This window comes from Paramisgurnus dabryanus, chromosome 10 (assembly GCF_030506205.2).
Source record: "Paramisgurnus dabryanus chromosome 10, PD_genome_1.1, whole genome shotgun sequence".
Lineage (NCBI taxonomy): Eukaryota > Metazoa > Chordata > Actinopteri > Cypriniformes > Cobitidae > Paramisgurnus > Paramisgurnus dabryanus.
Window position 1 is genome coordinate 16221086 of NC_133346.1, and position 27011 is coordinate 16248096.

The 27011-nt window shown below is 37.4% G+C and overlaps 1 protein-coding gene across 1 annotated transcript in view; it reads left to right on the plus strand.

Annotated features, from left to right (window-relative positions):
- Positions 1–1135: 1135 nt before the first annotated feature.
- fgf11b (fibroblast growth factor 11b) overlaps positions 1136–27011 on the plus strand; it is a 62417-nt gene continuing 36541 nt past the window's right edge. Inside the window, exon 1 of the mRNA XM_065290631.2 lies at positions 1136–1695. Within this exon, the coding sequence (XP_065146703.1) occupies positions 1503–1695 (193 nt within the window). The 5' untranslated portion in view covers positions 1136–1502. The remainder of the gene's footprint in view (positions 1696–27011) is intronic.

A 27011-nucleotide genomic window follows, 5' to 3' on the forward strand; every position in this document is an offset into this window, starting at 1 on the left:
GGATTGCCTTATCAGCGATATATGCAAAGCTGTCCTTTATTTCAGCTGAAACGAAGTATCTTAGGAGGCAGTGTAATTAAGATGTTTATCTTTAAGAACAGCCTTCATATGGGAAAAGTCAATATTTAAAAATGTTCAGCTCACCGGGTAAAGCAAAAGTATCTGTCTGCGTTACTTTTATTCCCTTAGCAAATGAGAAACGCTCCCAGCGCAAGGACTGCATGGAACTAAACGCTAAACCAATAAAAGTGGTACAACCCTAATCCGGTAAAAGTGATTGTGTACACAAGGATGTGTGTAGACGGAGGATGAGTGCGTGCGTACTTGGCAGTGATAACCGGCTCCGAACGCATGACTGCGATGTTCTTCCGGTGACTGAAAACTGTCACCATTGGCAGCTCACACACTCTCTCTCTCTCTCGCTCGCTCTCTCTCTCCTCCACACTACTCATCAAGGACAGTCATGTCGGCAGAGTGAGGGAGGAAAAGAATAGCGTTAACTCTCTCTCTCCTGTCTTTCTTTTCCTTCATCTCTCTCTCACTCTTTTCTCTCCTCCCTTGTTCTCATTCATCATTCTTGTTTCACTCCCTCTCTCTTTTCCTCTCGATCGCTCTCTCTTTCTCCCTCCCTTACTTGTTCTCTCATGAATGTCACCTTTACTGGTGGTAGCCGCTGGATTTGCGCACACACTCGCTGGCTTTGGGGTGGAGGGGGGGTAATGTAGGGCTGTGGGTAGAGATAGCGTGTGCCAGAAGAGGCAGACGGGAAATTTCTCTGAGTCCATTCTTCTTTTTGCCAGCTCTCGTTGTACGACTCAAGGCTTTGTCTGTCCCAGCATCCGAAGCAGAAGTGCCTTTGGACGTCGGAGCGGTGGATTACCAGTCTAAATGATTATTTTTTCAACACGAGTAAAGTTAGCCACAGGGACTGTAGGCTGACCATCTGCCTGGATCTGTTACTGATCTGAATAATCCTTCTAGCGGTGAGGAAAGAACTTTCTGCTCAGGACCAGCAAGGAAGCTCTACGTTTTTCTCCGAAACAGCGTCCTAAACTTTAGCTTTGTCAATGTTGTCGTCTTCACGAGAAAAGACATAAGGGGAGGGGAAGTGAGTGAAGCAGAGGGGGGGCAAATATGTCGGCAATGTCGCAACGATGACTTCGTCAGCCTCTTTCCGTGTCTTTTTGGGGAAATGTGACGGGGTCGATTTGCGTTTTGCGGATTCGTTTCACTGTCGACATGCATTTTGCGAAACAAACATAATGAAGGACAAACCATGGACAGGTTGTGAGTGGACCAGAACTTAACATCTTCCCTTTTTGGATTGGGACACACAGAGACAAGTGAGGAACCTAAACTCATTCTCAGTCGCCGCTCAAGGTTTGACCCTTGGGTTTTTCTATCTTTGTGCTGCTGGTAAGAAAAGGTAAAAAGTACGTCAAGAGAGGGTCTCCTAAGCAGACAGCGACCCCCCTCCCAAAGGTGAGAGGGGGGGGGAGAAGATGGCAGCTCTTGCCAGTTCTCTCATCAGACAAAAACGGGCAGTCAAGGACGACCAGGCCAACCGACCGATAGCGAACAAACGCAAGCCGTGCCCCAAGAGCAACAAGTCTCTTTGCCAGAAACAAATTCTCGTTCTTATATCAAAAGTACGGCTATGTGGCGGTCACAGAGGAAGAACAGACAAAAGACCGGGTAGGTTCATTTTAAACTGTTTTATGATGGTAGTTATGATTGGTTAAACTAGTCACAAATGTTAAAAAAGTTTTGATCTAATGTTACAAACTGATGTCATCCTTCATGGTAACTCCATTGACACTACACACACTCAAGTTTACATTTGAATGCAAGCATGCAATGCTCTGTCTCTTTAAAATAATATTTTTTAGGTCACCTAATAAAGAGAAATACTGAGCTCATTAAGATTTATTTTGACTTTATAAGAGAAGAAGGATTTTGACAGAACAGAGCCAGAAGAGGTGAGCCCTTAAGGTGTGATTTATAAGCGTCCCAGATGCATTCTGGCACACACATCATCTCCACTATGTTCATGCACGAGCAAGCACATCAGCCTATTACTGCACTTATCTTACTTAATTTCAATTGTTTTGAAAGAAAAATTGTTGCTCAGCTGTGACATTAGAAGTTGGACTCCGGCCATGTTTAAGTGCCAGTAACCTTCCCACTGGTCAAACATAAAAAGACAGCACGCACTCAGATTACAGCACTGATATTGAGACAAAAGCCCTGTGATTGTTGTGCCAACCTACAGGGCAACAACGCAAACACCAGTGACCACAAGTCTGCCTAGCAGTTCATGATTTATTAAAATGAAAACATGTTGGGTGTTATTGGCTTGCTTTTGAATTTGTTGTGTCTTTGGGTGGAAATGGGGACCAAAGTGCTTATGTAAATATAGAGTTTGACGATGAAATTGACTCCGCAGTCTGAGCCTGATTTATTGCACAGTGGATAAAAGAACTGTCAACGCAAAAACAAAACTGAAGAGGGGGATAAGGAGATAAAGCAGTGAGTGAGTGAGTGTGTGCGAGCGAGCGAAAGAGAGTGGGTGTTTTGTACGTAAATGGAAATGATTATAGTCAGGGATATTAATCTGTTTTTATCCGTCGCTCTCACTATTGAACACGAAATGCACCACACTGCAATCATCATGAAAATAGGGGTAGAAACAGAAATGTAGGAGAGAAAACGAGAGAGAGAGACAGAATGAGGAAAAACTGAGAAAACAAGAAAGAGAGAGAAAGTATATTTGTATTTTTTATGGCTCTGCAAGCCCATCATGCTCCTGGGACTGTATTCTGTAATATTTACATTCCTTTGATATCTACCAAACACATTATCACATTACTCTAGCGCCGTAGGATAATGTGGTTAAAATGTATTTCCACACAAGCAAGCGTATACAAAAACAGGCTCGGGCGACTCCATATATTTGTGGCATTATTAGCGTAGGTGAAATTCCTGCCACGGCTCCATCCTCATCCAAGAACTTCTGAGCACCTCAAGCAGTGACCTTTCAGAGTCATGCTTCAAAATCTCAACACACACCGCTCTGGGTGAACCGAAGCGGCCAAAAATTGACAAATTGGTCGGCGTCGTTTGGGCACAGCGGTGGAGTATCATGGTATCACTGCTGCATTGTCAGGTCAGTGATCTGTATGCATCCATCATGACATTGCCAAGCCCATCTGTACCTTTCTCTGGACGGGTTTTCTAAGATGGCGGCATGGTCTCGTACCCTCTTGGGTCGGCGCTGACTCTACTGGTCTCTCGATCGATGCAGCTCATTCTGTATACTGATTAATCAATGATTACCCTCTCCATTTGCCCTGTGCCCAATTTCACACAAGCTGGAGATGTAAATGTTAACCACACACACACACACACACACACACACACACACACACACACACACACACATAATTCTCCTAATGGCATGGGCTGTTTTACACCTTTACATTTTATGAAGCAATTGGCTTCGTGTTTGGTTTAAATTCAATGACAAATCTTGTTACAGTGGAGAGAGAGAGGTGATTAATATCGGTGAAGGAGCAAGAAAAACCCATTCATGGGTTGCGTTCAAACAGTCAATGTTTGGGAAAGACAACCGTGTTTGCTCACAGGTGTGACCCTATAGTGTCAAGCTCTAAAACAGGAATGACAACTGTAAATGTATCATGTATCTGTAAAGGTCCAATCCTAAAATTGACTAACAAATAATCAGAAATTTTGAAGAGAGAGAGAGACGGGAGGTCTGCAGATGTGCGAGAACAAGAATAAAGCAGCTCACTGGATTCAGACTAAAGGAGTTGCTTGGGACATGAGGACGTGGCGCTGGAGGAGGACAGCATTAAGCTGACCGTTGAAGATGTGCTCTGTCTTGCTTACTCAACAACACCTGATCACACTGCACAGTGTTAGGTAGCCTCTCGTCTGAGTACTCCGAGTGCCAGGGGTCAGAAAGAAAGAGTGAAAGAGAGAGAGAGGAAGGAAGCGAGGAGGACGATAGTATAGTGTAAATATTGTAAAGTGTTACCAAAAATTGATGCCTGCTTTTGCCTCATAGGAGCCAATGGCTCCTTAGTTTATTTTTTTTTTGTCTGGAGCCCTGTAACCTCTACAATAAATGATATTTATTACCACATACAATATTTTGACATGTCCCTTATTAAATAAAAAAGCACAAAGATTGAGTGTACCATTGAGGTACTAATATGTACCCATTAGGGACTGTACAAAGGTGCACTTTTTGAAAGGGTACCACCTAATGACAGCTTTTGTAGTCTTTTTTAGCTAGTACGAACGATAACCCTAACTACTATATAAACATAACTATATTAGCATCCACACCAATGGAAAAAAACAATAACATTATGTAAATGTTATGCTTGTACACGACCTGCTGCTGCTTTCCCTTTCATGAAGAAACAAAAGGGAAAATAAAACTTTTGGGTACGTTAAACTTTTTGAAGATGATAGGAGTTGGGAGTAGCTGGGGCTGGTTTTAAGATATCCGTTTTCGTTCGGATGTAAACGAGTGTACACGATGTACAAAACGTTTTGAGCTCGACCACATTCAGAGGTAGAAAAAAACACTTTCGGATTGCTTTTGTAGTGTAAACGCGCACATGGTCGAATGTGTTTGAACAGCCACATGAGAATCTCCGCTTATTTATCTAATCTAAGATACGTAACACAATGTTTTACATCTTTTCGGACTTCTAGCACAAACACACAGCGTACAGCGCTATCCTTACTGTGGGTTTACACCAGAAACGAGTCCAACAATTTGCACGAGTAGATTACATACAAATTCAATGCAAAGACGCGATCAGACGCGTCCTCGCATGGGACGATGCGAATGACGCAATATGGGCGGCGCATTTGTGGAAAACAAATATTCAACTAGAGCGAAAAATATGCATGACACAAAGTTAAATCCCACAAGTAATCTAGAGCGAGTAACGCGATGCCCGCGTTTGGTGTGTACGTAGCATTAGGCTTTCATTGATAAAACTAAAGCAGATGATCTCCACATCTTTTATTAGTTTCATTTTGTGAGCGTGTGAAAGTTGCGCAATCTTAATTCATCAATTGCGTCGAAATAACAGAGAAAGTTCTTACATACACATGTACAAAACACTGTGCAGCATGTTAACTTACAACACAAGCAGCGGACTCTGACATAATTCACTCGATTTTAAGTCACATCAGAGGGACTCGCCCACAGTCTCACAGACCACCCCCTCTCAGTAATCAGGACAGACGCGGTCGAAAGTGGACAAAAGAGACGAATAAAATACCTGGTGTAAAAATTAAGGGCTCGTTATAGTTGAGCGTAGGTCCTACGGCGTAGCCGCGACGGCGTAGGTTCTGCGGCGGTTTTCATTTATACTTTTGCGTCGTCGTCCGCGTCGACGTGCAAAAACACGCGCAGACTGTGGTAGGCAGCATCCACGTGTGTAACCACAGTAGCAGCACGGCCGTCAAAGAAGAAGCAGCTTGGCAAGTTAACCCACAAACGAAGAAGAAACAGCAACTTGTTGTGTATGTTTTTAAAAGACCAGCAATGATGGTAGTAAATAAACAGCGACTTTTGTTGCAGTTTGAGTTAAATCACTCCTCAACTTGGCTCATCATTGTTTTCACCGTCGCAAACAGAAATACCTATGACGCAGTTTTTTTACCTGACGGGAGGGGCTCTGGTGGACCAATCACAATGCTTGCGGTCCGCGTAGATCTGACGCGCTGCTTGCGAGGTGCATGTCAGGCTATGCACAGGCTGCGTAGGCTATCCGTAGAGTGTGCGTAGCTCTGCGTAGCCTGACGTGCACCTCGCAAAATTCTACGGCGTAGAACTTACGACTATAAATCGTCCACTTGTTATCCGATCAACAAAAACACATCTTAATACCAAGTGTAAACAGCCCCTCTCTGTTGTTTTTCATAGTCTCAATTTTATTCATACTTCTGTGGGCATCTACAGAAGGAATCTATCAGTTTTCAAGCATTCTGAACATTGTAAAAGAGGACATCAGAAAGAGCTAAACAATATTCAGCAATCCGATCAGCACCAGGGACCATATGGCAGTATGTTATATCATTCATCAGCAGGAAATTTTCGCAGAAATTTACATTTATGCATTCGATGGACACTTTTATCTAAAACGACTTACTGTGCATTATGAGATATATATTTTTTTAAACATTTTATCGTAACATGTTATCGGTGTGAACTGCCCTTAATTCTCTTACTTTGTAAGACAACACACATTCATACTTTTGTTACATTACACACTTTAAGAAATTACTTTAGCTTTTTGTTTTAACACGAGGTAGTTTAAATATGCTGCACGTTTCTGCTCTTAAACATTTTAGTCCTTTGACTTTCACTGTCAGTATTTACTATAATGAAATTTTCTTCATTCTCCATTCATAGTGCTGTGACTACTATAAACAGTATTGATTATCCGACCGCCAGTACAGTCAAGCTAATAGTATTTTGTTTGTTCTCTCTGAGCTATCACACCGAGTCCAAGTAATTAACAGAGTTCATTCATTAGATTGTTAGTCCACAATTGGACTAAAGATTAACAGCTCTGCGGTCCCTCTGGATGATACTGGAGGCAGAAGTGGATGGAGATATTAGTTGAGAGGAGAAATACAAATGACAGAAATGAAAGAAATTGAGGCATCAGGTTACTGAGCGGTTAACACTATCGATCTGTGTGTCAGGGCCGGGTTGGACGATGCGTGATTGACCATCCAAAAGAGTTTAATAATGTGTCAGGGAAAAGAACCCAGATCTGACTAATGGCTCCTACTGCATACATTTTATCAGTGTTAACATTAACTCATTCTGGCATTAACTCTCTGAGCTAACCGCATTAATCTGAGCAATCCTTCGCAAGATGGCCTCCGAAATGAATCGAGAGGTTGGAGATACCTTAACTAACGCTATTAACTGAATAATTAGCTCGCTACTCATCTGACAGCGCTCCCATTCCCATTCAGCGCTCCGTGTTAAAATCTTAGTGATCTAAAATGTCTAAAATGTCTTCCATATCTGAAATAGTGGACGTTTCGAGGCCAGCAAATCTGAGATCATTCGGCAATCTCTGCTCACCACCATCTGTACGAAACGAATATCCGATTAGTTTTGCTTTCGCAGCTGCAGCCAAATGAGTTTCCCAGTCTCTTTTGTTGATTATGAGGACGCCAAACATACAAACACCAGCTTATGCTATTACACAACCAAAGATTAAGAAGGGTTCGATAATCTTTCAAAGATTTTGTATTTTAGATGGAAAAGATAATTAAAGCTGATGGGACTGATGATTTTGTTATGGTGGGTTATTTTTGTGCTATTTTTGGCGTGCATGCGGATGGAAGGAAAGTTTCATCAGTTCTGAAAAGATCAGATTAGGGCTAAATTTGGAGGATATGAGAAAATATGCACTTTTTATATAAATGCCACATGCCTTTGATTAGTACAGTCGACTAATGCTAGAGGAAAGACTCGCATGTATTCAATGATCTTTGACAAAAACATCTTATATGTGACAGAGCATAACATAATCACTATAGAAAGCAATGAGATACCAAAAATATAGGGAATGAAGTACAAATGCAATGATGGATTTGGTTATCGGGGCAAACACCTAAAATTAGTGGGGGAAGCAAAGCTTAGTAATTGCAGAATAAAGAATGCTTTATCTCTTTGGGTCTTTTTGGATATGCAAACGTAAATGCATGACCAGCACACACAGTATGTTTGTAGGGGCATTTATATAAATGTGCTTTAAAAGATCGACTGTATATTTAGGAGAAAGTCCTGGGTTATTCTTACAACCCATGGTTGGGTAACAACAAAGCAGCATTGTGTAATTCTTTACCCAACCAGGTGTCAAGAATTATATAATTTAGTCTGATTTCTACTTTGCATGGTGAAATATTGAATTATGTGTATGTATGATTAGGCTACATACATACATTTCACCATTCAATAAAAGTCATACAATAAGACAGATCAATTTAGAGCATTGGTTTTCAGACGTCATGGCTTCAACCCCCCCCCCCCCAAAAAAGTGATTACAATTTGAATTAAATTAAACATTAAATTATACAAAGTAGTGCTGTTGTAAAAAAAATGATAATGTAAAAAATGATTTTGTGGCTTAGTAAATTTAACTAAATAAAATGAGTAGTCTATTAAAAAAATCTTGTTTTTAACCAAATTTTAGTAAAAATAACACAAAAAGGTGAGTTAATTCTAAATGAACACATTACTTAGTAAATTCAACTAAATTTTATCATGTAAAATTTGTAAGAAGGAAATTAAATTAATAATTTTCGGTTAAAACTACATTAATTATTTAAGTAAATATAACTAGCAGTGGACAAAAAATAATAGGCTGTATTTACTTAAATATATAGTGCATCATTTTTGCATCAACTTTTTAAGTAAATTTTACATTAAATATTAAGCAATTGCTTAATTCCATGTTACATTTATTTAAAAAAAGTGCATGGATGCAAAAATTGTGCACTGTATTTTTTTTAGTAAATCCAGCATTTTTTTTTTTTTGTGCAGTTGTCACAGAATTTCTGATAAATTAATGTATTTTATAAAATGTCATAAAACTGGGGCCCACCTGGCACAATCTCGGACCCTAGTTTGAGAACCACTGATTTAGTCTTATATATTGAATTGCACATGGAAACTAATATAAAATGCACAGCCATCAAAGAAATTCAAAGAAAAGCAAGGGTTTATGGGAATCCTACTTAACAGGGTCTGAAGATAACCAAAGCTTAATGTAATCTCGTGGAAGTTCTACTGAGTTTTTGAAACTCCTTGTTGGATGTTTTCAAGCGCCAGAGTAATACTTTATGGACAGATAAACCATTGGTAAAATGTGAAATGAGAGTAATAGTTCATCCAAAAATAAAATATTTACTTAACCTCTTGTCATTTGTAACCAGTTTGCTGGTTTTTATATTTGTGGGGTACAAAAGTGGGAATTATTACTACAACAACAGTTTGTAGTGACCAGTTCCTGTTTAAAGGTATAGTTCACCCAAAAATGTTTGTTCAAAACCTGTATAAATTCTTCTTTGTTCTGACGAATACAAAGGAAGTAATGTTTGTAATCAAGTTGTTTTTGAGCACCATTGACTTGCGTAGTATGGAAAAAATACCATGGATGTCAATAGTGCTACAAAAACTTTATACAGGTTTGAAGCAACTTGAGGGTAGGTAAATAATGACAAAATGTTTATTTTTGGGGGGAACTATCCGTTTAAGCCTTAAAAAGCACATACAGAAAGTGCCACAAAAAGACCATTAAAAGTAAATTATACAATAAAATGTATGCCTTTTTTTAATTCTGTATGTTAACTTGAGCATAAGATGCATGTATGCCTGCATAATGAAAAACAGCATATAGGTTGGGAACAAAATATGAGTGACTATACCTTTAAGAGCTCTGTTGTTACTTTGCCATCAACAGTGTGCTTGTTAAAGCAGTTACAGATCACATCATGCAGACCAAGGAATGAATTCTGGCACATTTGGGGACTAACCGAGAGCACTAGAGCTTTATTCACCCCTAAACGATAAGTAAACGCATCAGAATGGGAAACACCTTCCTGCCCTCTTGTCTCGCTCCCTAATGACATTGCGAATGACAAAGAATGCCTTAATAGCCTCTCTCACACAGCGGTTGAAATTGAATTTGTGGATACTTTGATTAAAGCTGACAAGGACAGATTGAGTTTGACCTCTAACAAGATGGACACACAAAGGAGGAGTGTGTTGGTGAGGGCAGAGGATAAGGAGGAGCAGACCGAAAAGGTAGACGTTTACCTCAGTAATTTCTGAGCGCTTAAGTGCCCGGTGTTGACGTCATCAGCGCGCAAGGCTCCATTAATGGTGGGCCGCCATCCCAGAGACTCAGATTGCTTTATAGTTACACAGAACACGTCCTCCTTCCAAGTACCAAAACCTATCCGGCATGTTAAATCACCTTTCATTCAAATTCTGAACATTCAGCAGGGTGCCATACAGTATTTCAATGCTTGCTTGTCAGCATTTATCCAATCTCTCTCTGTCTCATTTTGTCAATTCAAAACAAAGGAAGGGACGCTGCTTTTGTCTCAGGGGACGGTCCATGAGGTCTCTAATTGACATTGACAAAGTCATGTCAAACACACAACCCAAGAATAACAGGTCTGATGGAGCATTGATCTCTTAAAGATTAATATTCATACACTAGAGGGGTATTATGGAAATGAAATGTTCCCTGATAGCATTGTTTATTTCATATGCTGTTTGTGTTGTTGTTGATACAAATCATTTAATGGCACAAACACATCCAATACTTTCTTTAAAATGCAGAAAGTGCACCTGAGAGCACCATCTGCATGGCATTATAATGCATTTTTTCATCCTTTGGAAAATTCAGCTGCCATTAATAGAAAATGTACCTTAAAATTTAAAAATATCTAAAATACCACCTGCTTATTTCATCTAATAGTTAGCTAAACTAGGCAAATATCACTATACTGTATTTTGCGAATCAGACACAATGTATAAAAGTCTGTAAACTTTTAAATACCCATGGCACAGGGCTATGTCAGTGTATTTAACATCTGGTTGTACTGGATTGGAGTTGCGGCTTGTGACTGCTTATTTGAGGGGCGCAAATTCAAAATAAGAGTTCGGAGTGTCATGTGTGTTGCTTCAAAATCTCTGTTTGTTACGTCATGTGAATCATGTGCATCATGTGTTTTGTCAAAATAAGTGCCTGCTGCATACGCGTCAAAACTATTTATGATCAAATAGACGCTCACGTTCACAAAATACACGCAAGACACTCCCTTAACAGTAAACTCTGATTATGCATGAGATTATCTGGCAAACACAAGCGTCTCATTTATCATAACCCCTTTAGACGCGTCTGCAGCAGGCACTTATTTTGACAAGACACGTGATGCACATAGGACCACTCGGCATGCAGAACCCATTTTGAAATTACAAACCACACACATGACGGGCTACATACATGTTGTGACGAACTTCGCATCGACCACCCTCGAAAAAAAGAAGTCACCGGCCGCCACTGCTGAATTGTGGATGGAAGTGTGCAAAAGCAATGCAATTTTAGTTAATTTTTCCCCTTAATCTTACTCAATAATATTCAACCAGCTGGTTGTTTTGATCAAAATAGGCTTTGAAAAACTTGAAAGACGCATGTATGCTACAGCAGTTCATGCGTGCCTGGTTAACTTATACATTATTCCTGCTATTTTCACTTTTGCCGATATTTCACACAGTGAACCTAACGCATTTAAAAAGTCTGCATGTGGGATGCGAAAAGAAAACGGAGGGAGGTAAAGAAATAGGTAATTTGGGCTGAAGAAGGGAAGAATATATGAAAGGTATAACGGTCAAGCAGGATGTGTTCCTGGACCAAAATTCTCTATTGGCAGTCCATGGATTGCTTATAATGTCACAGATGGTTGATTTTATTCATTGAATATCTCATGTGTATAATACAATGCGTATTCTCTCAATGTCATGACTTCTTTTTGATGGCCTGTCATTCAAGAGAATGTATATACAGTACACTCAAATGATCTTCCTTCAAATAAGTTTAAATTTGGCATCACCTACATAATGGTATGTTATGCAAATGATCAAGTAACTATTCTGTCTGGATTTTATAGCTCAGTGACAAACAGGGCAAAATTTGAAGTTTCTTTTTTTACTTTGAGTAGCAAATAGCACTGAAAAAAAAGAGGCTGTAGCTTTTCTATCGCTGGGGTGGTACCCTCAAAGGTAAATGTTTGTACCTTTAGAGGAATTCAACACATTAAAACGTTGTACCTTTTGGGGTACAGTGTTATCCTTAAGGTACAGTAATGTACCCAAAACATTACAACATTGTATTATGTTTTGTATACCTGTAAAGGTACAAAACGGGTACCACCCCGGTGACAGAAAAGGTACAGTTTTTCTTAGGGCTGCATGATTCATCGTATTTTTATCATGATAACGATATGTGAGCCCCACGATTAATTAATTAATTAATTAATGAAATTGACACAACTAATTTGTAAAGAAAGACAAAGCACAAAACAGACGTTTGTGTTTGTTTGTTATGGGCAGAGTCAAGGTATACGGAATGGATGACAGACAGCATCTGACGTGAAAGCGTCTAAATTGCAAGAACGGTCTGTGTTAGAAGTACGTTAGCAGCACAAGATGTACAGTCATTCACCTTGAACAAACATAATGCTAGAGCAACAAGAAGAAAGTGAAGAAATATGTACGTTAATTCCCAAAAAGAGGTCATACTCCATTGTTTGGATTTTTCGGATGCGAAGAAAGTGATGTTGATCAGGTAATTTATGAGTCTTGTGCAAACCGTGCTCCTGTTCAGTCCAAAAGTTCAATATCAAGAGTTTCAAAAGCTGAAGACACAAGCCACAGCCATAAAAATCCATGACTATTCACAACACAGACAACAATAACGGACTGCATATCATGTAAGTTAGCCAAGGATATGTGTCCAATAAGCAACGTGAGCAGCAAGGGGTTTGAAAAAATTATAGCCACATAAAGTCAATTTTTTATTCTAAAAATGTTTTGTTTTTATTTATAACTTTGATGCTCCTAATCTCATAATTCGATTCTAAGACTTTATTTTCAAAGCCAGGTTCACATATTTGTTTGTTAAAGAGTAACTAAACCCTAAACCAACTTTTTTAGTTAATGATCTGTAAGAATGATGCTTTATTAGTGCTGTTCATTGATTTTAGTAAGTTTTTTGACATTTGGATATAAAGTGTTTCAATACTAGAGCCCGACCGATATGCATTTTTTTGGGCCGATGCCGATACAGATATTACAGAGTAAAAAAAGACCGATAACGATATATCGGCCGATATTCATTATGTGCATATTATAGTACAGTAAACATATACTACAGTATATTATACTACAGCAGGCTACTGTACATATAATACACTATATACATTAACAGAATATACTATATATGAATACTTTTTGCAATGATCACTCTATGATCACACCACAAATGTGGTGATCAAACACTTAAAATGACGTGACAAAGATATGTAATATAGGCAGGTGTGTTTTACAAGTTAACAATAAACTTTATTATCCAAAATGATTCTGATATAAGTGCACAAAACAGTAAATTTGACTTATTATAAATAACTTTAAAACACAAACAAAACAAAATACATATAACTTAAACCATTGTCAGTTTTAACGAGAATAATGTTATATAGGGCTTATTTTAAAAAATGGAAACTTATAAAGTCATTGTTTATTAGCTTTAGAGTAAGTTATGGACTTCACAAATTAATTAAAAACTTACCGTTAAGACGACAATGCTTGAATTACTGACAACATACTGATGTAGGCTAATGTTTAATGTACTGCACAACTTTTTTATAACACGAACCCACAGTGTTCTGCCGGGACTTTAAACTTTCATAAAACTAAAGCGTCTGCTCTCCGCCTCTTTTATTTAAGAAAGGGTGTAAAGTTGCGCGAGCTTATTTAATCAATTGCTTTGAAATGAGCATGTAACAGCACAAGCAGCTGTACTCCCACAGACTGCGCGTCAGTTTAAGCGCGTCCTTTCTCCGCCTCGCGTCATTTCTTCCGCTTGCGTTTGAAACAACTCGCAAGTGGACAAAAAAGACTGATTAAAACCACCAAATGTAAACAGGAATGTGTCTCTCTCGTCCACTTATAATCCAATCGACCAAAGCGCGCCTTAATACCAGGTGTAAAATGTTTTGAAGAAACCGCGTGACTGCCGCGGCCGCCATCTGAACTGAGAGACTGACTAAAGTGAAGGGGGTGGGGGATTGGCTGATGTCACTACAGTGAGTGACCTGAGTCGCCATTAGCAACCAATAGGGCGCACTCTGCTGGACAAACAAGTACTTACATCTTTCAAAAGCATTTAATGTGTTCTGTAAGGAACGTTCATATCGGCTTCATATCTGCGGCTAATACGCCGATACAGATATATCTGCGACATGCTCATATCGGCCGATAAAATCGGCAAAACGATAAATCGGTCGGGCTCTATTCAATACTACAATATATGGTGTAAAAACGTCTGAGTGCTGCCCTCTTCAGGTTGAACGGTGGCTACTGCAGTTGAATTTTCCTATTGGATGTTGGGTCCAAAAAATGACTCGTGACGTAAGCAGGTTCAAGCTCACCACGCCCTTGTTACGATCTCACCACACACTTTGTTCGTCCCCTCTATCTCCGTTGGGGTCTGCCCACTTTCTTGCATTTTTTAAATATTGCCAGTGGGCGGAGTCAGGCTCTGACCAGGGGTTTAGTTACACTTTAAAAGATGCCGATCCAGGAACACTCAACTCAACTGGCAGAGCACTGAAGTAACAACCAGTGGCGGCCGCTGCCTCCTTTTTTCGAGGGCGCACGATGCGAAGTTCTTCACAACATGTATGTAGCCCGTCATGTGTGTGGTTCACAATTTCAATGTGTTTGGCGTGTCGAGTGATCCTGCATCACGTGTCTTGTCAAAACAAGTGCCTGATGCAGACGCATCTAAAGGGTTTATGATAAAATAGACACTCACGTTTTCTAGATACTCGCATAATCTCATGCGTAATCAGCGTGTACTGTTAAAGAAGTGTCTTGTGTGTATTTTGTGAACGTGAGCGTCTCTTTTATCATAAATGGTTTTGACGCGTGTGCAGCAGGCACTTATTTTGACAAAATACATGATGACCATGACGCAACAAACACATATTTTGAAAACTCAAGCAAAACACAAATATTTTGAATTTGCGCCCCTCGGATGAGCAGTCACGAGCCGCCACTGATAACAACGTAAAGATCAGGGGTTCGGTTCCATGGTAACTGATTAAATGTATAAACTGAATGAGCTGTAAGTCGCTTAGGATAAAAGCATCTGCCAAATGCATTAATGTAAAATGCTGGCAACAGCACTCACGATAGAAACATCAAAAGAATGACAAGCAGGGTATGAGAAAGGAGAGAAAGAGAAAAGAGTTGATGAAGAAGAGAAGAAAAACAAAGGGGAAGAAAGATAATGGCGAGAGTGGGGAGAGATAAGAAAGGGAAAACTGCTGAGAGGTGCAAAGAGCAAGAGGCAGCGGGGAGAAACAACCTGGTCGGGAGTCCTAATAAAGGTTGAGGGAAACCCTGGTAGTTTGGCCTTAGTCAGGGAGGGGAGTCACAGATGCCCTTGGCTGCTCGCTGGAGCAGCGCTTGTAATTACTCTGCTGCACTCTCTTATCATTATGGGGTAAGCCTGCATCTCACAGCCATTAAGCAGCAGGCCACACCGTACTAGACATCTTTACACTACGTTTCGAAAGCTTTCTTGTACACATCCACAGCTAAACCACACACACACAACCCTATTCCAGCTACTGTAAGTCTGTAGCATAGTTAATAGCTGGAGCAGTGGTGGACCAGCAACAAACCAGTTTGAAAGCTGGTTGACCGGAAAATATCAGCTTAGACCAACTCAATAAAGAAAGTTTACAGAAAATCATCCCTCAGCCTGTGACTTTTTTATGCAAATGGACTGTACGCATAAAGATTAAGGGGCCATATCAGTTCATACCAATATGGTATCCCCGCATAATCCATATACATTACCAAAACTCACAGCTTTAGTTTGTGACTGGCAGCTTCTGTAACCAAACAGCAACCAATATCTTCCAGACAAATCATAATTAAATAGCTAATACATTTTGGGGTGGATTAATCCTCATGCAGGCTTTTTCAATCAGCAAACGCTCACACAAAATGCATTCCATATAAGCACACACATACACATAAGGCCACTGCACAGTTAACCTCTATCGATCTATCAGTCTCCATGCACCAGCTGAAAAATTAGGGTGCAACTTTTGGCTCTGCTTCAGCGCGCTGATCAAACCACATACACATAATTGGACCCACACTGAGATTTCATCTTGGTTATTGCATTTGCTGTCTTACTTTAAGGAACAGCACAAGCAGTGGTGCATTTTAAATAAACAGTCGCCATTTTTTGATAATAAAAGAGCCGGCCCTCCTTCTCGTAAGAAAGTGCATATTGCAATGTGCACGCTGATTTTGTAAGTGGCCAAAAGATACAAATCAAATACAAAGGTTGGAAGCACCAGCGAGAAAAGATTGATTATCGTAACATGCATTTGTATCATTTTAGCTAGTGCAGTGAATCCCGAGCATCAGTAATTCTACAAAACCAGCATTACTCAATTCTGCACCCAGGGGAACACAGAGAAAAGCGTATGAGATTTTGTTGCATGTACCGTATGTACGTTAGCCGTTTAATTGCTTTACTAGGGGTGACAGAAGCGAGCAAGAGAAACACAATGAAATAGTATGAGAATTCCTCATCCAATCATATTAATTAAAAGTCAGTGATGCGTGAGATTAAATTAGACAAAGCCAGGGGTGAAAGGGGATCATTGTAAAGTTGGGGGAAAAAAGATGGGGAGGGCCATTTTTTCTGTAAGTAAAAATGGTCACAAACAATATGGAGGGTATGGTATCTGTAACAATGCAGAGTATACACAAAGCCTGTAGAGAGTACTACTGATAGAAAGATTGGGAAAACGAAAGCGGAAAAGCGAAGTGACTCATGATGTACTGAACTGGATATCCATTAAATTAGGTTCTTTGTGTTCCAAAGAAAGAAAGAAAGTCGTACAAGACTGGAATAAAATGAGGGCGAGTAAATGATACTAGAGTTTTCTTTTTAAGTTGTCTTATTACTTTAAAAACCCCTTTTGTCCGATTCACAATTTGACATTTTCTTTGGCGTGTAAGTGTGTATAAGTTCATGCTAACAATATGCAAAAGGTACAAACCGCAAAGTAAACGATGACCGGAGTTATTGTCTCCAATGTAAATCTCTTTTTTTGGACTACAACAAACACACGGATTGCAGGCAACAGTTTACTTCCTGGGATTGGTGACGTAGAGAAGACCAACATTATCATAATTCCTCCCGCTTCGGACTCAGCCTGTAAGTTAACTGCTGTAAGCATTGCATTGTGAGCTAATATTTTAAACATGAGCCGTTACTCAATATGCGTTCTTGTCTGTACTTGTGTTCTTGTGGACTTGTGAAACGTCATCAGTCGCGGCCCAAGTACTGTTCCAATTCAAAGTTCGCATCAAGCCCAAGTTCACATAAAATCCCCGGATGTGTTCTTGATCCGCCCATTTTATCGAGGATGCATCAGAGGAGACTTGTGTGGACTTATGACAGCGAAGTTTCCCAGAATGCATTTCGCGTCAGGAGTTCGTTCTTCCGAGTCTGAACTTGCAAGTTCGAACTACAAAGGATACAAGTCCGAGTTCGGCGTACTTTGTTTTGAGAAACGACTATGGTAAGGAGCGTCACACATTATAATATTCTGGCAAATCACAACGTAAATATAAGCTGGCCAATCAGAGACACAGAGCTTTTCATATCCGTGCGTGAGTAAAATCCGGAGCTACAAAAATCTATGGTATGTGGAAATTACGTTGTTTTTAGCAATTAAACAGGTGCACAGGATTTCCAGATCAATCTCAAATCAAAAGCTTTGAAATTTCTGGCAAAATTGTTACAAAACTCACTTTTATTCCTGTATATAAGGTGTGGTCAGACAGTGAACATCATCAAGGGACCACAGTGAGAACTGATGCAAGAACAGAGCAAAAACAGATGGCATATGTCCTCTGCTGAAAAAACGCTGTTTGCCAAACAGGCAAACAAACAGAGAAAGTTGAGCTGCCTAGTTTAATCAGTCAAAAAAGTTAAAAGTGAGCATTACTTCACATTAGCTATTCTTATGCAACCATTTACAGAAGGCATGCAATATTCATAAATCAAACAGTGAAAGACTGACCCATGTGATTTCAAGTAATTGTCCATTTCCAGTTCTTTTAATATTAATGATTAAACTATCATGTTTTTGTCTCTTTTATTTAAAACGAATGCCATTTTAACCTAAATGTCTGTTGCACGCTGACATGGTGATGATGACACATTAAACACCATGATATCATCCCATTATGTCATCCTTAATTGTTACGACTTTGGAACTCAGCATTTTTACAGTAAGTACTAAATATTGTTTCTTTATTTTCGTTTCTTTTCTGCAGAACTAAAAAAACATGTCTCTGTAACGTAACCATATTACTTAGCAAACGAACTAAACTTTACTTTCAATACATTAGCAAATCTGCATTCAACAGATTTGTTTACAAATCGCGAGGCCTTCATCACCTAAAAACACGTGAATTGGTTGACGTTATTGACAACACCATGACACGGGGTACGTTGTCCCAAACCTGATATAATGGCATACGTTTGATACTTCATGTATTTTTGTGTAGTTTTATCGTTTACTCTGTTGATTGGAAAATTGTACCTGTAATGAGTCGTTCACAGGCGTTGAACTTAAAAAGACATTCTTTTGTTTGAAAATAGATCAAATGATTGTAGATAAACACTCACTTCATCCAGTGTAGTTTGTATCCATTGCAGTTTGACGGAGTCCAAACGCGACAGTTTGTGGTTGTGTTATCCGTGGGAGTGAGTTGCGATTGCGAAACATACCATCATTAGGGTCCGTGTACCTTCGGATAATTCGTTTATTCGTTTCTGTCTTCAAAACGGAAAAACAAATAAACAGTTCATTTATTACATATTCCACTAGACTCGTGAACATAAAACACCAGTTTTGGGTTTGTTTTTGTCAGAATGTGATCTAATGCATTAAATAAATGTACAATAAAACCAAAACGAAAAATCAAGCATTTTATGATCAAAGTTCGTTTTTGCCACCGGTAGTTCACTAGTACCGAGCCCTTCTGATGACATGGTAAAACTTTTTTTTTAAATCGTGGCCACGAATTAGCAATTCGTTACCACGAATTATTAAATCGTGCGCACGTTTTAGTAATTCGTTCCCTTGTTTAAGCTAAATCGTGCGCACGATTTAGTAATTCGTTCCCTCGTTTAAGCTAAATCGTGCGCACGTTTTAGTAATTCATTCCCTCGTTTAAGCTAAATTGTGCCCACGTTTTATTAACTAGTTCCCTCGATTAAGTTAAATCGTGGCCACGTTTTATGAATTAGTGCCAAGAATTTAATTTAAACCATCTGGACATTAACACAACGCTAACAAGATCAAATTCACTCTAGCCATTATAAATGACGCATACTTAATGCAGTTTTATAAATTCCTGCCAAGAATTTCATTAAAATCATCGGAATAGTGACGCTTATTGCAGCTCAATGCATTAATACATTGCTATTAAGTATCAAATTCATACACCTTATGGCTCCTGTATATATACAGTTTATTAACTCCTTCACAGAATTTCATAAAATATATTGGGACATAACCTGAGCTAACGCATTGATACAGTGCTATATAAGGATCAAATTCATACATCTTGGGTCTTAAACCGTTTTATTCATTTCTGCCCGGAATAATAAAAAAACAATAATCGGGAAATTAACATGACCCTTAACGCATAAATACAGTGCTATTTAAAGATCAAGATTAATCTATATACCTTATTAATGAGCCATACTTCATATACAGTTTTATTAATTCCTGTGCAGAATAAAAAAAAACCTTAACATAACCTTTAGGACATTAACATGACGCTTAATGCATGCTAATGCATTAAATACAATGCTTTTAAGATCAAAATCACTTTATTAATAAGTCACATATTCCTGCACAGAATTAAAAAACATATTGGGACATTAACGTGACGCAGTAATTAATTTTGTCATATATTTTGGTTTGTCCAACTAAAAAATCACCCAAGTGACATAAAGAGATTTTATTAAGTTATTTTATTTTAGTGATATTTAAGCCCCTGAATTATTTAGTTTAATTAATTACTGCGTCACGGTAATGTCCCAATATGTTGGGACAATATATGGGCAGGAATACATAAAACAGAATATGTATATGACTTATTAATAGTGATTTTAATCTTTTACTGTATTTAATGCAATAGCATGCATTAGCATCGCTGGTCAAACTGTGCAGCCTCTTTGCTTAACATAAAAGTGCTCAACCTGTTCGGCAGGTCCAACCATAGGGATTTTTAAAAATATATGGGGATCATTGAACGGCTCCTCCCCAAATGGCATAGCCTTGATGAAAAGCCGCGCCGATGAATGCTTGTTTATTGCAGTACATATGCGGTCGGATTGATCCATCAAGCAGATAGACTATTTGATAGAAAGTGTGGATTAAGGATGTTTAAAATCTCTAGCTTGGTGGTCAGTACATGAATGGATCAAATCAGCACATTTGCAAAGGTTTGTCTCCATATGGCTATATAATAAATACAAATAAGAAGGGTAACTTTGCAGTATCACATTATATATTTTCTACTAAGTGATTTTCATATTATAAACGAGAGTATTCAACTGCAATATGGCAATATCCTCACAACATTATTATTTCTCAAAACTTTGACAAAAATTATTTTCAAAGGAACTGTATTATTACAGTTATTCAAAGATGCACACATTATTCCGCATATGATTTAAATATTAGTCGAGAGTATATAACGGCAATGAACGTCTTATATGGCAATAAATATCCACATAACTTCAAATAACAGCATAATGAAATTAATAAAAAGACAAGGAAGCAGGATTGGCATGTAAATTGTATTATTATTACCGGAAAAACAGCAAAATAACTGAAATAAACTCTGAGGTAAATGAACAATAACAGTGGAAAAAACTGTATAATAACAGTACTAATAAAGAAAAATCTATCAAAACTTTATATGACAAAAATTATATTTAAAGTTATTCAAAGATGCTAGGGGTGACCCCGAATAGTCGAAGATTCGATGCATCGATATGAGAAGCCTGATTCGACTACCAATCTCACAGTCCAATCGTCGCAGATGTGTTATGAAATGAGGATCATTCAATTTTAGCCGTATATGGGTTCACACATTATCTGATTTTACATATAACAGCTTTCTCACAATATATTAATATACAGCATATTATTATAATGCTGCAAATAATATGTGAAGTAACAGCTTTCAATAAATATTTTTAAAATGCGTTAATAAATCCAACATCCCCTGTGACTGGGCTACACGGAGGTTTCTTAGTTAATAAAACATTGCCTCTTTGTTTCTACATTTAAAAGACAAAGCTGGCAATTATATTATGGCTATAGATTTCTATTCTTTCAATAATTTATTTTATTTTATTTATAAATCACTCTGGGTTATCTGATTTGATTTAACTATTTGGCTTGTGTTTTGTTTCTGTGCACTTGAGGCATTTTGAATATTTGTTCTGCACCTTGTTACTTCTGATGACCTTATTTTATTTAAAAAATGTATCTATTATAAAACGTAAATTCTGATCTAATTTAAGTCTGTAAATTTTGGATAGCTTTTCGTTGTATCAATGTTGCGATACTGCGTGGTGGCCATGCTTGCGCATGTAATTTAGCCGAACAGGCTAGGTGCTCTGCCTCTCATATTTAGGAGTTCATCAAACTAAACATTAAAAAACGGATGTTTTTCGACGGGTATAAGTTTTTAAAATGTATTTATCATACATTTTGGTTATCTTGTCAAAAGTTAAACTACAAAACAGGTAAGCCGTTATTTAAAATTTCGGTGATGAAACGGAAACTATCTGCACCGAACCTATTTCTGCCTGACTTTTCTTGTGATTTAATATTATGGTTGGTGTTCACTTTTAAATGATAGCAAAGAGATTCCTGAAATAAATAATATCATCAGGTCTTTCTGTATCTAAAGTGAATACAGAGAGGATCAAAGTCAGAGCAAGCAAACAGGTATTTCTGTGCTAAATAATAACGCATAGTGTCTATAAAATCATTAATTTCAGTGTTTTTCATGTTATAAATTAACGTTTAATGAATTGTAAATAAAGATTAGTTTTTATCATTTACAGTCACAATCACAAATTATTTGTCATTTCTCATTTGTCGGGTTTTTTTTTTGGTCATGACTGCTTTGACGCGCTATATCTCCAAATTAAATAAAAACACTGAATTAGCCGAGGTTTCCATAACCTTTGTTATTTTTTTAGGTTTAGTTATCAAAATGTATTTTTGTGTGATGTTCTGTAGATCTTGGCTTTAAAATGTTATGAGGAATAAATAAACAAATGTTGCCTTATATATTTTACCTTAAAAAAAATAAATATATAAATGCATCGTCAGTTTTGTCTTCGTTCATCACTTGAAAGACAGTTTTGGTCACTTTAACAGAAAGTTGTTTATGTGTGCTGCTTGTGAAAGAAAATAAAAGTTAACAATTTGTACCTGGTCTGGCCCCCTCCCAACCCATGCAGACAAACATAGATATGATTCGACTATCGGTCGACTATGGAAAGATTCGACAATTCTGATTCAAATACGTAAATCCTTAGTCGAGGACACCCCTAATAAAATTCATACACCTTAGGCTCGTGTATATATACAGTTTTATTAACTCCTTCCCAGAATTTCATAAAAAATATTGGGACATAACGTGAGCTAACGCATCGATACAGTGCTATATAAGAATCAAATTCATACATCTTGGGTCTTAAACCGTTTTATTCATTCCTGCTCGGAATAATAAAAAATAAACCATCGGGGCATTAACATGACGCTTAACGCATAAATACAGTATGTAAAGATCAAGATTGATCTATATACCTTATTAATGAGCCAAACTTCATATACAGTTTTATTAATTCCTGTGCAGAATTAAAAAAAACTTAACACAACCGACATTAACATGACGCTTAATGCAAAATCACTTTATTAATAAGTCACATAGTTCGTTTTATTTATTCCTGCACAGAATTAAAAAACATATTGGGACATTAACTGGCTCATGATACAGTGCTATGTAAGGATCAAATTCATACACCTTGGGTCTTATACGGTTTTATTAATTTGTGCACAGTAGGCCATTAAAAAGTAGGGACATTAATGTGACGCCTAACGCATTAATACAGTCAGGGGCGGAGTGGGACCAAAAAATCTATCGGGAAATTCCGTATACCACCGGCCCTCCGTGGTAAAAAAAAAAAAGGTCTTGTATTTGAACTAGGGTATACAAATCGTAATCAATCTGCAAAAAAAAAAAAACATTTTCATAATAATAATAAAATCATTAAATCATGGATAATTTTCCTAAATGAGTAACTATACAAAATTATACCTGTTCGAAAGACGGAGTTGCGCACCTGTCAATCAGCTATTACATAACAGAGCCAGGCCAGAGATGAACGTGTTCATGAATAATGTGTGCATCTTTTAGGGGTGTCCTCGACTAAGGATTTACGTATTTGAATCAGAATTGTCGAATCTTTCCATAGTCGACCAATAGTCGAATCATATCTATGTTTGTCTGCATGGGTTGGGAGGGGGCCAGACCAGGTACAAATTGTTAACTTTTATTTTCTTTCACAAGCAGCACACATAAACAACTTTCTGTTAAAGTGACCAAAACTGTCTTTCAAGTGATGAACGAAGACAAAACTGACGATGCATTTATATATTTATTTTTTTTAAGGTAAAATATATAAGGCAACATTTGTTTATTTATTCCTCATAACATTTTAAAGCCAAGATCTACAGAACATCACACAAAAATACATTTTGATAACTAAACCTAAAAAAATAACAAAGGTTATGGAAACCTCGGCTAATTCAGTGTTTTTATTTAATTTGGAGATATAGCGCGTCAAAGCAGTCATGACCAAAAAAAAAAAACCCGACAAATGAGAAATGACAAATAATTTGTGATTGTGACTGTAAATGATAAAAACTAATCTTTATTTACAATTCATTAAACGTTAATTTATAACATGAAAAACACTGAAATTAATGATTTTATAGACACTATGCGTTATTATTTAGCACAGAAATACCTGTTTGCTTGCTCTGACTTTGATCCTCTCTGTATTCACTTTAGATACAGAAAGACCTGATGATATTATTTATTTCAGGAATCTCTTTGCTATCATTTAAAAGTGAACACCAACCATAATATTAAATCACAAGAAAAGTCAGGCAGAAATAGGTTCGGTGCAGATAGTTTCCGTTTCATCACCGAAATTTTAAATAACGGCTTACCTGTTTTGTAGTTTAACTTTTGACAAGATAACCAAAATGTATGATAAATACATTTTAAAAACTTATACCCGTCGAAAAACATCCGTTTTTTAATGTTTAGTTTGATGAACTCCTAAATATGAGAGGCAGAGCACCTAGCCTGTTCGGCTAAATTACATGCGCAAGCATGGCCACCACGCAGTATCGCAACATTGATACAACGAAAAGCTATCCAAAATTTACAGACTTAAATTAGATCAGAATTTACGTTTTATAATAGATACATTTTTTAAATAAAATAAGGTCATCAGAAGTAACAAGGTGCAGAACAAATATTCAAAATGCCTCAAGTGCACAGAAACAAAACACAAGCCAAATAGTTAAATCAAATCAGATAACCCAGAGTGATTTATAAATAAAATAAAATAAATTATTGAAAGAATAGAAATCTATAGCCATAATATAATTGCCAGCTTTGTCTTTTAAAAACAAAGAGGCAATGTTTTATTAACTAAGAAACCTCCGTGTAGCCCGGTCACAGGGGATGTTGGATTTATTAACGCATTTTAAAAATATTTATTGAAAGCTGTTACTTCACATATTATTTGCAGCATTATAATAATATGCTGTATATTAATATATTGTGAGAAAGCTGTTATATGTGAAATCAGATAATGTGTGAACCCATATACGGCTAAAATTGAATGATCCTCATTTCATAACACATCTGCGACGATTGGACTGTGAGATTGGTAGTCGAATCAGGCTTCTCCTATCGATGCATCGAATCTTCGACTATTCGGGGTCACCCCTAAATTTTATACTTAATAGCAATGTATTAATGCATTGAGCTGCGATAAGCGTCACTATTCCGATGGTTTAAATGAAATTCTGGGCACTTATTCATAAAACGTGGGCACGATTTAACTTAATCGAGGGAACGAGTTAATAAAATGTGGGCACGATTTAACCTAATCGAGGGAACAAATTACTAAAACGTGCACACGATTTAGCTTAAACGAGGGAACAAATTACTAAATCGTGCGCACGATTTAGCTTAAATGAGGGAACGAATTACTAAAACGTGCGCACGATTTACTAATTCGTGGTAACGAATTGCTAATTCGTGGCCACGATTTAAAAAAAAAGTTTTACCATGTCATACTTGTTCTGATGTATTATAAATATTAAATAGCATCTTAAGGGGAACACGTGGTCGCATCGCAGTACATCACTTTAGAAAGCGACGGACACATAAAGCTACCTGCTGTGCTGGAGCGTGAGGGTGTAGCAGCCAGTAGCATACACGCGTAAACAACATTATTATACTATAATAATAATATACTATATAATGGGCATATAATAATAAATAATACACAAGGTTGAAGACAAATTTATAGGCGTTAACTTGTAGAACAGCCCCTATAGGCTTCTTCACACTTAAATCAATTTAATACGTTAGCAGACATATGCCAATGAAATCATTTTAAAAAGGTTGTGCATATGACAGAGCAATCATGCTCTCCTGTAAGTCTTATTCGCTTATACAGTCCCACTTTTAAACTTTTTTCTGCTATTATTATTTATTCGGATATGGCATGCACGGTCATAAAAAATGTGTAGGCTATTGCCTAAAAAATAAATGCTGCCCAAACCTTTTCCACTACATGAGAAAAGATGTGGCTGCTTTGCGATTTCACGGTTTGCAGCATACCGTGTAAAATGACAATAAGGATTCTTGTGGTGTGGGATTAAATTTAAGAGTATAAATACGGTAGGGGTCGGAACTCTGGTCTTCCCTGACGGGAACGAGCGGTCTGGCCTGTGTTTCCCGATAAAATTGAACTTAGCACTTAAGAGCGCTTTCTACAAGCTTTAATGAACGTTAGTTATTCTTTCACGCGCATTCCCCAAAAATGCACTTAAACAAGATCGCACAGTGGCTATCCATTTGTCAAGAACTGAAATGTCGCCTGTAGATGACTCTTAATTGTAGCACAAACTTGTTAAAAGTTTAGCCTAATGATCTTCACCCAATGTGCATGTAATACATAGGTGTCATTTACACTGGGGACGCTGGGGACATGTCCCCACCACTTTTTGAAATGGCTGATTTTGTCCCCACCACTTTTTGAAAGCATTTGGTTAAAATATTTAGAAAAATCTAACAATACCTGTGCGACTTACACTGCAAAAATGACTTTCTTAGTATTTTTGTCATGTTTTCAGTACAAATATCTTAAGATTATTAAATTAAGATGCTTTTTCTTGATGAGCAAAATGACCTAAGAAAATACAATAAAACAAGCAAAATTCTGTGCCATTGGGGTGGGAAAAAAATCTAAAAATAAGATTTCTTTTTCTTAAACACTTAATTTAAGCAAAATTTTCTCACCCCCGTTGGCAGATGTTTTTACTTGTTTTAAGCACAAATTCACTTACATTGTACAGTTTTTGTCTAAAAACTAGACTTATTTTCTAACTATATTTTGCTCATCAAGAAAAAGCATCTTAATTTAAGAATGTTTAGATATTTCTACTGAAAACAAGCCAAAAATACTAAGAAAGTCAGATTTTCAAGAAAAAAAATCTTAGTATTTTTGTCTTGTTTTCGGTAAAAATATCTAAAAATTCTTAGATTAAGATGCTTTTTCTTGATGAGCAAGATGCCCAAAAAAATAAGACTAGTTTATGGACAAACAATATTTAAGTTAATGTTACATTTAAGTGATTTTGTGCATAAAACAAGCAAACAAATTTACCAATGGGGCAAGCAATTTTTTTCTTGAATT